We start from the raw sequence: 14,213 nt of genomic DNA, 5'->3' as shown, positions 1-14,213 counted from the left end.
TTGAAACTGCAGGTTCAAATGTAATAGTATAGTATATGCATAGTAATCTGTATGTTGTGACCACGAACTATACTGGCTATACTAGATAGGTGATTCTAGGGATTTACAGTACTTTACAAAGCCCTGACATATAAATTATGAACAAAGTGCCTTACAACTTGGATGTGCTTCTCTAATGGGGCTTTTCATTTGCTACTTCTAGGGCACCCCAGTTTTTGTACATGCTGGACCTTTTGCCAATATTGCTCATGGCAGTTCTTCAGTTTTGGCAGATAAAATTGCCCTGAAACTGGTTGGTGAAGAAGGATATGTAGGTGAGTATAAACTCATTTCATTTTGATGGTGTTTGGTTGTTGTTGTTGTATGCCTTCAGGTCATTTCTAAATACACCACACTAGCTCTGTGTTTATTTAAAACTGAAATGTTTTTGTTTGGAAACATTCAAATTACAGGTTGAATATCCTTTATCTGAAATGCTTGAGACGAGAAGTGTTTTGGAATTTGAATTTTATTTTTTTTTATTTTGGAATACCTGTATTTGCGAATACATACTTAATGAGTTATCTTGGAGATGAGACTCAAGTTTAACACAAAATTTGTTTATACTTCATGTATATTTATACATATAATCTGAAATTAATTTCATATAATATTATAAATTATTTTGTGCATGAAACAAAGTTTATGTACACTGAACCATCAGAAAGCAAAGGTGTCACTATCTCAGCCACCCATGAAAAAAGTTTTGGATTTTGGATAATTTTAGATTTCAGAATTCTGGATGAGAGAGTTGTTGTTAACTGCTCTCAAGTTGGCTCCAACCCATGGTGACCCTGTGGATGAGACTTCTCCAAGACCCCCTATCCTCCACTGCTCTGTTTAGGTCCTGTAGATTCAGACTGTGTTCTCCCTGATTGAATCTATCCATCTGGTGTGTTGTCTTCCTCTCTTTTTACTGCCTTCTGCCTAGTATCTTCCCTAGCATTGTTATATTTTCTAGGGAGTCATGCCTTCTCATGATGTGGCCAAAATATGACAACCTCAGATTTGTCATCTTGGCTTTCAGGGAGAGTTCAGGCTTGATCTGTTCAAGCACCCATGTTTGTCTTTTTGGCTGTCCACAGTAGGCTTGGCACTCTTCACCAAAGTTGATTTTCTTTCTCTTGGCTTTCTTCATTATCCAGCTCTCACATCTGTACATAGTGACAGAGAATATAATGGCTTGGATGATTGGACTTCCCCTACTGATGGATGCAGAGGGGGTCCCATCCTTTAGACCTCCATCTAGGGTGAAGCACTTCTTCAGGTACTGAGGTCCCAACCCATTTAGAGCTTTAAATGTCATCACCAGCACATTGAATTTAGACTGGAAGCAAATTGGCAGCCAGTCGAATAGCTTTAAGACTGGTATCATATGTTGTCTATATGGTACTCCAATCATCAATCCTGCTGCTGCCTTTTGCTGTAGCTATAGCTTCTAAGTCATCTTCAAGGGCAATTCAATGTAGACAGCATTGTAGTTACATCAGGAAGTTACTAGTACATGGACTACTGTGACTAAGTTATCCCTGTCCAGGAAAGGCCATACCTAACACACCAGTCTGAGCTTGTACCAGGCACTCTGTACCATGAAATCCACTTGAGCCTCCAATGACAAAGATGGATCCAGGAGTACCCCCAAGTGACATACTTTCTCCTTCAAAGGAAGTGCATCCCCATCCAGAGTAGGCTTATCTAATACCTGGACTTCATAACTACCAATCCACAGAAACTCTAGTTTATTAGGATTTGACTTCAATTTATTGGGCCTTATCCAGCCCATTACATCTTCCAGGCACTGGTACAGCAATTGCAACAGTTCAGCTGAGTTTGATGACATGGAGTAGAGCTAGGTATCAGCATAATGAAAGTACCCTACCTCCAAATTCCTTAGGCATTCCTCAAGTGGCTTCATATAGCTATTGAGATGGATTGTTGTGAAACCTCTCAGTTTAATGGCCCTGGGGCTGAACAGGAGTCCCATAATGCTACTCTCTGAAGCAGACCCCAGAGTGGAGTGGAACCACTGTAACAAAGTGCATTCTACTCCCAACCAACAGAGTTGGCCCAGTAAGATACCGTGATCAAAATGATCAAAAGCTGCTGAAATATCCAAAAAAATCAATAGGTTAGCATCTCTCCCATCTTTTCGTCCCAGAGTAGGTCATCAGTCAGAGCAACTAAGGCCTATTCATTGTGATTTCCTAGCCAGAAGTTTGTCTGAGATGGGTTCAGATAATTCATTTCTTCCAGGAATGTTTACAGTTTTCCAGTTACCACATTCTCAAGGTTCTTGCCCAAAATGGGACAATGGGGTGGTAGTTGTCACATGCTCCTGGATTGAGAGAGGTCCACTTCTGCTTCCTTCAAGAGAGCAAACATTATTTATTACTTCCTGGAGCCATGTGAACAATCCGCATCCACTACGTTTTGTCAGCTAAAATAGGGAAAGGTCAAGCTTACATGTAGTGGGACAAACCAATTCAAGCATCTTGTCCATATCATCATCTCACAATAACTGAGACTGATACCAAGGAACCTGACCAGACAAAGTACTAGACACTTCCTCAGACTGTGGAATAACTGTGGCATCAGTTTCTGAGTGAATATGAGCAACTTTCCCCTCGAAGTTTGTCACAGCAAGCAACCAAAGGCTCCACTGCTGGTTTCTCTGATCCTGACCCTAACATGCTTCTCACCATATGAAATAGCTTTATTTATTTATTTATTTATTTATTTATTTATTTATTTATTTATAATACAACCAGCCTCCTATATCTATGGATAACAGTTTCCACCATTCACAGTTTGAAAATATCCCACCCCGCACCCCCCCCCCCAAAAAAAAATTCCAAATACCAAACTTTGATTTTGCAATTTGCCAGATGGGCCACCATTTTACTATCCTATTGAATATAAGGGGACATGAGCATCCACAGACAGGGGGACCTGGAACCAAGTCACAGCAGATATCAAGGGCTCACTGTACATGGTAAAAGTCTTTGTTGTAGAATTTTGAACACCACTTTGTTTCAATGGGAAATTAATTGAATTGTGCATACTGCAATCCCTGGTATCCACTTTTGGGGTCTGAAATGTATATTGAGCATTTGTGGGTCATTGTTTTGTTTTCCATATTTGTTGATAGATTTTAGTTAGAATTCGAATAGATTCTGTCTCTTTTGCTTGAAACAGCTTTGTCAGTATGTCATCTTCTGACATTATCTCTAGTTTCATTTTGGATTGTCTTATCATAGTGTTTTCAATGTAAAATTCTTCAGAAGTTTTCTTCTGTACAGTACTAACAAGCATTAGCTATGGTGCCACTGCCATTGTCTTTGAGAGATCCTCTGCCAAGGTCATCACCAACACTGCTGCTGCTGCCCAGTAGTTGTTTGGTATGTTTAGTCTGGCTCTTCAGCGAAAACTTATCTGACATGGGAAATCCTACCAGTAGCAGTGCTGTAGTCAGCATAGGCTGCATACACACTGCAGAAATAGTACAGTTTGACACCATTTAACTGCCATGGCCCAATGCTATAGAATTCCAGAAACTGTAGTTTTGTGAGGCCTTCTCTGTCAGACAGCTCTGGTGCTGTAACAAACTACAATTCACAGAATTCCATACCATTGAGCTATGACAGTTAGTGGTGTTAAACTGAATTATTTCTGCAGTGCAGATGCAGCCATAGTGTCTTGCCTCACAAGAATACACAATACCATCATTGCATAAAGGTATTGCTTTGGTGGGAGTGATAACATTACTCTTTCAGAATCAGAGAAAATGCACTGGCCCTTAAAAAAAATGCTTGCAAGTTCAGTACTACGTGCTGCTTGTCAGTATACTCAACCTTATGAAACTCAGGATTGGTTTGTAGCTAAATAGTACAGTACTTAGATCATAAATCAATGACAGAAGAATGTGCATAAATAAATTGTATAAAAATAGACCATGAGTCATTGCATAGAGAATTTAGGTAAATTTTTAATACTTTTTGCCCTCACTTGTTGTCAGTCACAAAATAAACCTACCATCCTCTCTGGATGAAGGCAGTTCAGTTGAAATTAGAGATTTTTATATATTTAAAAATATTTAATTGAAGGGGGCTTTTTTGTTTTTGATTTTCTTTTATGCATACAATACAAACTATTTCCATACCTGCAGCGCTTTATGCTAGGGGTCTTTTCTGTTTTTTCACAAGCAGATAATTAAGTAAACTTTGACAGGCTTTATGATTGTTGTAAGCCTAAGCAGACATACATTTTAATAAACTGTCAAAATATTTTAACTTTTTTAATGCTTATTAGACTAAAATTGGCCAACAGTAGTTGTTTAGTTATCTGTGTAGCACGTACACTGTTGTATTTCATGAATATTTTATATACAGTGATGCTCAAAAGTGTTCAAAGAAAATTTTATAAATCACATTGTTAAAACAGTGTAGCATATATATTTAATATAGGAAATGAATGAAATCCAATGCGTTTTAACATACACATGTATATGTATTTTATGTTTGTATTTGGGGTTTTTTAAAAACAAAAAATGTGGTAGTCCTTTCTTCAAAACAACAACAAGAAGAAACAGCAACAGCAGCAGCAAATCTTAGATGTTTTGCTTTAAAAAAAAATTGGCCACCAAAAGCTCAAGTAATATCTTCTTATTTGCATTGTTCAAAGTTCTTTATACTATAGAAATGTTCTCCTTTTTTAAAAAAATATTTTCTCATTTTACTTGACCTCAGTGAAACATTTCTGTACGTCATATACGGGATGATCCAAAGAGTATAAAATTTAATCTCCTAATTATCTTTTGTCATAACTTCCCTTATTCAGTTTTCATAACTTGCTATAGTTCTGTATCTTTGCATAGTTAATCTTTGTATAGTAATAATAACTCCTTAGAATACTACTGCAACAAAAAGGGGTTTCTTTTCCCGTGGTTCAAGTGTTCAGTTGATAAAAGTCATGATCTAGAATAGCGAGAACAGAGTGCAGCAGACAGTAGGCAATCTGAAGCTTTTTAGCAGCTATTAGCCACATGTCAGCCTCTTCCCAGCTATATTGCAAGCAACCTAATTTACAATGTTAAGGTAGTATGGGCTGTCATTTAATTGAAGAAAGTTCCTTGGTGCTTGTAATGAATACAGACTTGGTTTTGCCCCAGTTTGGGGTGAGAAGTAAACACTGTGATATCCTCATGCTTTGTCCTCCTTCTGTCTACAGTAGCTAATAGTATGAGACAGGTCAAGAATCATGAATTTTGATATAAGGTTGATGAATGCCTATACAAGTGGCTATTATTTATGGCATCTCTTTAGCTCTGTGTCTATCTCTCAATTAATGTGCAAGCTTGTCTACATGAACAAATTACCCTGAATTCCCCCAGGCTCACTGCTTTTGCTTACATCATGCAGGGCCTAAAGTTTGAATCAGGTGTGGACTGTCTTCCTGACACCTGGACCCAATTTAGGCTTTCCTCTCCATAACCTGGATTTAAATGATTTACCTTGTGCTGCAGTTTTCTGGCTCTCTTCACAGTGATGATGGTGGCTGCCTTCACTTGTAGTGCCTGCGAACCACCCTGAGATCAGAACCAGGTGCCCTTCATTGATAACATGGCAGGCGCCTTGTTCTGATATCATCAGTGATGCCAGGTGAAGAACAGGGATCACATGGGAAAGCAGCCACCCATTCATTTTGAGAGTCAAAAACCTGCAGCAAAAGAGGGCAGGTGGGAGCACCCTGGACTATTCTGGCAAGTGAGGGTGGGGTCTGAGTCAGAACTGTAAGCAGCAGGAAGAAGTGTAAAAAGGTGTTATCCTCATATTTCTCTGTACTTGGTAGCCATTTGTCAGATTGGAGGTATGATCTTTGCACCATGTACTAGAGGTAATACAATGCCAAAACAATGTCAGACTAAACAGGAGGAGATTGCAGTTACCAGATTTTATCTGAAGACTCTCAAACCATTTCCCATACAGACACTGTTTTTATTTTCATCTCTTTCTTTTTCATCCCCTCCCCATTAATGCAAGAGCAAATGTCAGCAAATAATTATGTCTTGTGGGAAATAAGCTTTCCAGTGTAAGGGGAATATCATTTAAAATTGCATCATATTTTAAAAGAAGAATGGTCCAGTAGGTTAGCTTCACTGTATCCAGCTGTGTCCCTTTTGAAGGAGAACAATAAAGAGGTGGATTATTGATGTTAGTAACAGAGTTTATTAATGGATACAGGGATGATGTAGAGATGGAAAGGGGTAAAACAGCTTAATGCTTTCCTCATGAAAGTCTAAAATGTGTTATTACTATATAATATTCAGATTGTATGGACAGCTTCCAATAAAATAGATCTGGCAATCAGCATTCAACAAACACACTTTTATTTGTGTCCTTCAGACCAAAATGCTACTAGCTCCAGATCTTGGACTCCAAGAAGTTGTTTCATTATAGAAATGTCATATATAATAAAATAGTTGCAGCTGTTGCCCAAGTCTTGTTTCTTGAGTAGTCATATAACAATGGGAATAATACCACTGGGACTAGTAACATAAAAGTGTGTAAGATCTTAGTACCATTCTGGATATGTATCTAATCCAGTGGTGCATCAAATTCATAATAAGCTAAACAAATTTAGAATTAAAAGCCTGTATTTAGCATTGTTCAACAGGCTGCTGAAACTAGACATACCACCCTGAGGAGAGTGCATCATAGGTGTTTTTTTTTTCAAAGTCATGTACTTGTTGAGTGCCTTCAAGGTATTTCTGACCTATGGCAATCCTGTTTGTTCAGAGTTGGCTTGTCTTTGCCTTCCTCTGAGGCTAGAGAATGGGACTCACCCAAGGTCACCCAGTTGGTTTCCATGGCTGAGTGGGGATCTGAGCACTGGTCCCCCCAGAGTCCCAGGGTGCATCTGCACTGTGGATATAATGCAGTGTAATAACACTTGAACTGCCATGGATTCATCCTGGGATTTGTAATTTTGTGAGGCACCAGCACTCTTTGGCAGAAAAGGATAAAGAACTTGTAAAACTAGAAAACCCAATTCTATAAGATGACGCTACAGCGTTTAAAGTGATGTCAAATTGCATTGTTTCTGCAACCCTAGTCAAGCACTGAAACCACTACACCATGCTGTCTCTGTTTTAGATGCCTGAATAAATGTTTAAAATTTACACGTTCACTCAAACTTTATTTGATAATTCTCACTCAGGCTGTTATTATTTTGTGGACCCATTGACCACTTTCCTGTCGTTGGGGAAAAGGTCTGAAATCTGGAACCTGCTTTACATAAGTATATTGCCACATGTTTTAACTTCTCCTGGACCAGTATGGAAACGTTCCAGCTGGCTGAGAATTGTTTTTTACGGTTCTCACCCTGGAACGCTGTTGGGACACTTTGAGCTCAGAATGGGAACGATGGGAACCAAGCTGTGCGGTAAAGTTCACGGCATTCCGCTCTCATTAGGTTCCCAGAACGTTATCAGAATACTGTGTGATAAGCTTAAGAGTATTTCTCCAGAGTTGATGCAACCAGAGAAAGAAAGAGAAATAGGGTTTTGAGAACAGAGCCAAATACAAGCAGAGAAAATACTTTTTCCTTGAAAGCCATCTGCCTAGCCTCTACAGGTGAGGAGAAAATACTTGTAGAACTGTCCTAAAAAAAAAAAGAAAGAAACCTCAGCTGCCAGGCAGGTTCATACATGAGGAGTCAGTCCTTTGTGTTCTGTGGCTCTAGGTGTACTTCCTGTATCAAGGCCATTCCCTTGATTTCTTCCCAGAAACAAACTGAATTTGTTTGTGGAAGCTGATTTGCAGTATGAGCACTATTGTAGCAAGAGCATTACAGTAATTACTGGAGTTTTGTTTGTGTATTTGCTTGTTCCACAGTTCAGTCTCCCATGAGATTTTACAAAATGTACAGCAACATCTGTGGTACCACTGCCTCCATCACTTGCAAAGATGCAAACAAGCAAAGCCAGACACAAGAAGTGATGGAGACAGAACCATTCCATCCCCTGTTGAATTCCCTCTGTCCTCACCAAGAGGGCAAGGAAACTTTGGTCCTTGAGGTTTTTTGGATAACAGCTCTCACAATCCCTTACACTGGCTAGCACTTCTGAGTGTTGAAGTCCTAAATGTCTAGAAAGCCCATGGTCTCCCCCCACCCCCCAAGAAGGTATTGGTTGAGAACATAATATTCTTTTATATGGATTTTTTTTTATTTTAGATAAAACTAAAATGGCCTCAACTAGAGGCATTAGTTTCTTTTTTAATCATTATTTTCACTAGTATCTTTACAAAACACTGGTGTACACTGTTTTGCAGATAACTGGAATATTCTGTTCATTAGAGCCCTGCTAACATCTCTCATTATAATTTATAGACCTAATATAAGCCATTTCAGCAGATTTCCCCCAATCCAAAATACAGCTAACACAAGGAAATTCTTTGTCTCCCACAGGCAAAAATACTAGAGGTCATTCTTTCTCTTACTCTTTTTTTAAGGATTCATAAATCAAATCCAGCAACACTGTCAGAGGTACTGCTTCTCATAACTCACTTCTATCAGTTCACAAAATAACGGGGTTCTCCAGTTCCAATTAGATATGCATGCTTCACCCCCTCTGCATTTCTGCAATTTATCTTCATATAAACAGAGCTGAGCAAAATGAAACTATGACAGCAAATCAGCTGTGATGGGAGCAGGTCTTCCACTGAAGAACAAGACTAAAGCCAGACTAGAACAATGCATATCCACCAGCAATTCATGAATGAAAACCGGGATGTATGCAGCCAAGCAATATCAGAGTCAAAAGAGTGAGGCCAGGCAACAAGAGAGCACAAGTTATTAATGAGGAAAACCACACAAAACTACTATTTCATGCAAGTTTAGGAAAGCCTTAAAAAACAAAAATAAAAAATCCTAATGAGCCTACTGGGAAGGATAAGCCTCTACCCTTTCTGCTGAATTAAGTGAGATCAAAATACTTTTGTGCTTTGAACTCTGTTTGCAGCAATTGAGGTAAGCCAAAAGTGGGAGGAAGGGAAAGAAAGTGGGACATTTTGAAAGCAGCCAAGCAAGTGGGACAGCAGAGGAATGACTAGAGTCTAATCTGCACTCCAGAAATAGTGTAGTTTGACACCGTTTTTACTGCCATGGCTCAGTACTATGGAATTCTAGTATTTATAGTTTTGTGAAATATTTGGCTTTCTCTCAGAGTTCTGGCATGACAACAAACTATACATCTCAGAATTCCATATCATTGAGCCATGGCATTTAAAGTGGTGTCAAACTGCATTATATCTGCAGTGCAGATTAGACTTAGGGCTGTTCCTGCCAAACCAGGACTTTTAGAAGGAATGGTAGTGGTGTCATTCAATTGAAACTCAACATAGGCCGCTGAAGGAGTGCAAAAACTGCTAGCCCCTTCCCTCACTACTCCAGTCCCAGTCATTCCCTACTAATGTGGCTTTTTATACCCACAAAAGGACCATTGGGTACTATTATATATGTTTTTCTGTTGTGATAATTGTTTCTAACTCTCAAAACACAGCTATTTGTTACAGAAATTAATTTAAAAAAATGAAGAACTGGAGCTTTTCTGGTTTTGCCATGTCGTTTTTGTTAGGCTCATCAATGTCTTTTATCACTTTAGAAGGATATTAATCCAGGTCAGCATACTTCACTTGAAATTGTAAGAAATTAGAAGAACACAGTGATGATATGGGAAGGGAGAATGAATATTTCTTTCACACCATCCTTTGTATTTAATGAGTTTTTGTTGTACAGTAGGAAGACGGCATTACTGGAACATGAGGACAACCTTTCTCATTATATCTAGAAATGAACTATATAGATATATAGAGAGAGATCACAGATACAGATGTCAATACATTTACATTGTAGAGAGATAGGTGGGTTATACAGCTACAGTATATATGGTACATCAAAACATAGTGAATGAAATATATTGCTGGAGGAAAAAGCAGGCATTAAAGGAATATTTTTAGCCACTCAGCAGCTTGAAGAAGCTTGTGATTGGAACTGGGAAGTGGCCTTCCAATGTTGTGATGAATAACTTAAAACTTGCTGGGTCCTCGATGATTACACCGAATGATAGAGACATTGATCATTCTACTTCAACCCTGCTTTCAATGATGTGGCAGTGCTGTTATCTCTGTGAATGACATTCTGAGAATACATTACTCTGTGTGTGTGTGTGTGTGTGTGTGTGTGAGAGAGAGAGAGAGAGAGAGAGAGAGAGAGAGAGAGAAGATATTTTGACTTCCCCTTTTCCAACAGTTTCCCACTTCCAAAGAGGACATCATGGCATTCAGCTGATTAGATATAGTGACTTTCAAGTGGAGGTTGACAGTTAGTATTCTCTAACTTAACTCACTGTTGCTCACTGTTTACTCATTTGCTACAAAATTATTTATCAGTTATTTTAGTTACATTTTCTTTCTATTCAGTGGTTGACCCTAAAAAGAAAGAGGGAGGCAGAGATAGCACAAAGTAACATTGCTCTGGCCTTCATGGAAGTCATGAATTTTGATCTTGAAGCCATGCCCATTGATCGGTGATTAGGGTTAAACCACAGGACTAGGCTGTGTCTATTCTGAGAGCCAATGTGATGTAGTTAGAGGCTTAGACTTTAACTGATGAGGCTCCACTTTAAATTCCCACTCAGTACCAAAAACAACTGGGTGACCTGGGGCCAGACTCTTGGTCTAACCTTTCCTTGACAGAGTTGCTGTGAGGATAAGGGAGCAGGGCACTATGAACTTCTATGTAAGCTGGTTCTTGGGAGGACGGATTGGGTAAAAATCTGAATAATAGCATAACATTTTTAGAATTCAAAGATATAGCTGTGTTAGTCTGTTGAATCAGTATGCAGAGAACTCATGTAACACCTTTGATAACATTTTGTAGTTTGTCAAACACATACTTCTCATTTCCTTATCAATTTAGATATTCCTAAATCTCAGTCCCACCATTTGAAAATAGAGCCTACCTCTTACTGTTCATATATAAATTAATTATTTCCTGAGATATCTTTATTATCCATTTACCAGTATGTTCTTTCCTTGAAAAGGAGTCATTTCAGCTTTACATATCTCAGTCTGTGTACTATACACTTTTCCCTCCCTTTTCGCGGACATTAAATCCGTGGTCTTGCTCTTTGTGGGAGCGGCAAGCACCCATTAATAGCGAGACAAACTTTACCATGTCTCCATGACCTTATACTTTAGAGGTGTGGCTCAGTATGGTCAAATTGATGTTTGGTTTATTAACTAGCAGCATCTGCATATAAACGAGTGCCTGTATTCATTCTTTATACAATGGATTTTCATATAATGGTGAAGGGTTGTCTCCTTTTCTCTTAAGAAATGGAAGGATGAAAGTGTGTGTAAGTGTGGGTGCCTAATAATGTTCATACATTGGACTTCTAATGTTTACATTGTTAAGCTGAATTTTGAATTTTAATGAATTTGTGATTGTAAAACCTCACTATGTATATAGGGCGCATGCAAGAATAACAACCCCTGACCAATATTTTTACCAATTTAGCCTGTACAAAAAGTAATAACCACATTTTCATAGGAAGAGCAGCTCATAATGTCTAATTTGGATAGTGCAGCTCCTGAAACAAGTTCTGAATGATGGCTGGGTACATTATCTATTTAGTGCAGAAACTTAAATTTCATTCCTTTATGAAATAATAGTGCCAGGTGTTTGGATGTAATAATCAGCATTTTGGAAGTCTTTGCCTTAAGTACTGTAAGGTGCATTGTGCTACCCAATATGGCGTTGACAAACAGAGACATCTGAAAAGGGTTTGAATTGATAAGCAATCATGTATTGCCACAATGCTTTTGCAGCTTGACAAATGCTGGAGTTAGTTCCAAACAGAAATGTAGAAGGGACCAAGGTAGACATACACACTTTAAATCAAGATCTGTCTTTAAAGCATTTGGGATTTACCTTAGAATTTATACTGCACACAGCCATGTTGGCAATATCATTGTTGTTTATCCTTGGCCCTCCATCTTTGCTTTGCCTTAGGTTTTCATTGAGAGGGTTAAAAATACAGAATCTACTTTGAAAGAGTCGAGACTGTTAAATGTCATGGTTCATTCTTAAGAAATGGCTTTGGTGTCATGTTGTACAAACAGCTCATCCATTCATTGTTTGCTATAGTAACTGTGCACAAAGAAAGTTGTGTCCTTTCAGGTGAATCATGTGATCCATCCTGGTTTATTTTGGCAGCTGCACAGTTTGGTGCTTTGCTCCTTATGGCAAGCATCAACCATTGCTTCCCAACCAATATGCCTTGGATCCATGAGATTAGAGGTCATGTGTGTCTGTGACTTTGAACTCTTCCTTTCCATAGATTTCTTGCTGACAGCTGCACCAGGATAGATATGTTTACATCATGGAAGTAGATGGCAGCTAGCAATTCAAAATTTCCATTTCCTTTTGTATTGTTCTGGAATTTGGCCTCCACAATCCCATGTCCGGAAACTTAGCCTAGTGTGCATGTTTCTCAGTAGGGTCTTCCAACGCTTTGCTTTGTTTTGATTTAGATCTGTTGATAGTAGATGCTGACCGCATTAAGAGTAGTTTCATTAAAATCTGTCTCTGTTTACAAGGAATTTTATTATGGGGTAAATTGAATTTCCTTATCACGATTTGGTTTGTGTCCTTGCAAAGTGAAACGTATGCTCCCTTTTTGTAAAGCTGCTTGCCATGTCAGAATGCACAGTTGTATTCAAGACTACAGAACTGCTTTAAGTTGCAGCATAATAAATATATTTTAAGCAGTCTTCTTTTTTTAAAAGCTGAGAAACCTGATCAGCTGCATAAACCAGTGCACCCTTTGTGTTCTATAAATCTGTTTCTTTGAGGTGCATTGCAGGTGTACTCAGAGACAAGATGATACAAACTGCAAAGGCTGAATCTCTGGAAGAGTTTTTCTTAACTTGCCAGAAAGCAAAGATGGCATTATATTCATGGGTGCAGAGCATCTATTTTAATTATAGAAAACAAAAACAAGTAAAAATTAATGGTGTTTCTTTACATGTGCTTTGCATTCTTCCTCTCATGCATTAATCTTTTTTACATTCCTTTTCCTGCCATGTATAATTTGACTTCAATTTACTTTCTTGGCTTTATTCTTAAAAATCTTTTCTTTCAGTGTAACAGTACTTAAACTTCTGTTTTGTTGTTATCTCTTTTGCTCAAAACATTTACATCAGGGGTAGGCAACCTTTTTGAGCTGGGGGCCGGGTTGCTGTCCCTCAGACAACTGGTGGGCCGAAGCCGGGGGGGAGCTTCCACCCTCCGGGGGCGGGGCCGCATGCCGGGGGTGGAGTTTCCACCCTCCGGGGGCGGGGCTGCATGCCAGGGGTGGAGCTTCCACCCTCCGGGGGTGGGGCTTTCTCTGCTCCCTTTCCCGACCTCCAGCTGTCTGAGAGACAGGTAGAAGTGAGGGGGGATTGGGAGAGGGGGTGACAGGTGCACGCCTGCTCCTCCTGCCCTTCCTTGGCCCCCAGCTGCCTCTCAGCTGGGGACCAGTAAGGGCCCGTGAGGGGCAGGAGCAACAGGCACGTGGCCCCTGCTCCTTTCCTCGGGGCTTCGCCAGGTCTGAGGTGTCCTCCGAAAGACACCTCAGGTCTGCTGAAGTCCCGTGGGGAGGAGGAGGAGGCCGGCGGCCCCTGCTCCTTTCCTCGGGGCTTCACCAGGCCTGTGGTGTTCTCCGAAGGACACCTCAGGTCTGCCGAAGCCCCGCGGGTTGGAGGAGGCGTGTGCCCTCCCTCTCCTTCTCGGTCCCTTCCTTCGGCCAAACGGGCTCCAAGGGGCCCTTTCGGCCGAAGGGGAGGGAGGTCGAAGGAAAGGGCTTGGGCACCGTCCCAGGCCCTTCCCTTCGGCTCTTCCCTTCAGCTGAAAGGGCTCCAAGGGGCCCTTTTGGCCGAAGGGAAGGGCTTGGGCAGGCCACCTCCTGGGCTCCTCCACGGCCCTTGCAGCCCCAGGCCTCTCTCTCCAGAGGGAGGCCTGGGGCTGCATGGGCCGCGGCGGAGCCTCAGAGTGGCAGGCCGCCTCCGCGGGCTCCTTCTCGGCCTCTGTGAAGGCTTCAGCCTCCACAGAGACTGAGACGGAGGGAGGAA

At 40.3% G+C, this 14,213-nt stretch overlaps 1 protein-coding gene across 2 annotated transcripts in view; it reads left to right on the top strand.

Moving 5' to 3' along the window:
• LOC149311003 (monofunctional C1-tetrahydrofolate synthase, mitochondrial-like) overlaps nt 1-14,213 on the top strand; it is a 185,099-nt gene that overhangs the window by 88,242 nt on the left and 82,644 nt on the right. For both annotated transcript variants that reach the window (XM_089530194.1, XM_089530195.1), the window contains one exon: nt 203-314. In XM_089530194.1, the coding sequence (XP_089386320.1) occupies nt 203-314 (112 nt within the window). The remainder of the gene's footprint in view (nt 1-202; nt 315-14,213) is intronic.

The sequence above is a fragment of the Sceloporus occidentalis genome, unplaced genomic scaffold (genome assembly GCF_023333645.1).
Source record: "Sceloporus occidentalis isolate IW3139 unplaced genomic scaffold, rSceOcc1.0.p SCAF_6, whole genome shotgun sequence".
Classification (NCBI taxonomy): Eukaryota; Metazoa; Chordata; class Lepidosauria; order Squamata; family Phrynosomatidae; genus Sceloporus; species Sceloporus occidentalis.
The sequence above is the reverse complement of the archived record's forward strand: the minus strand, read 5'-3'. Positions and strand labels throughout refer to the sequence as shown.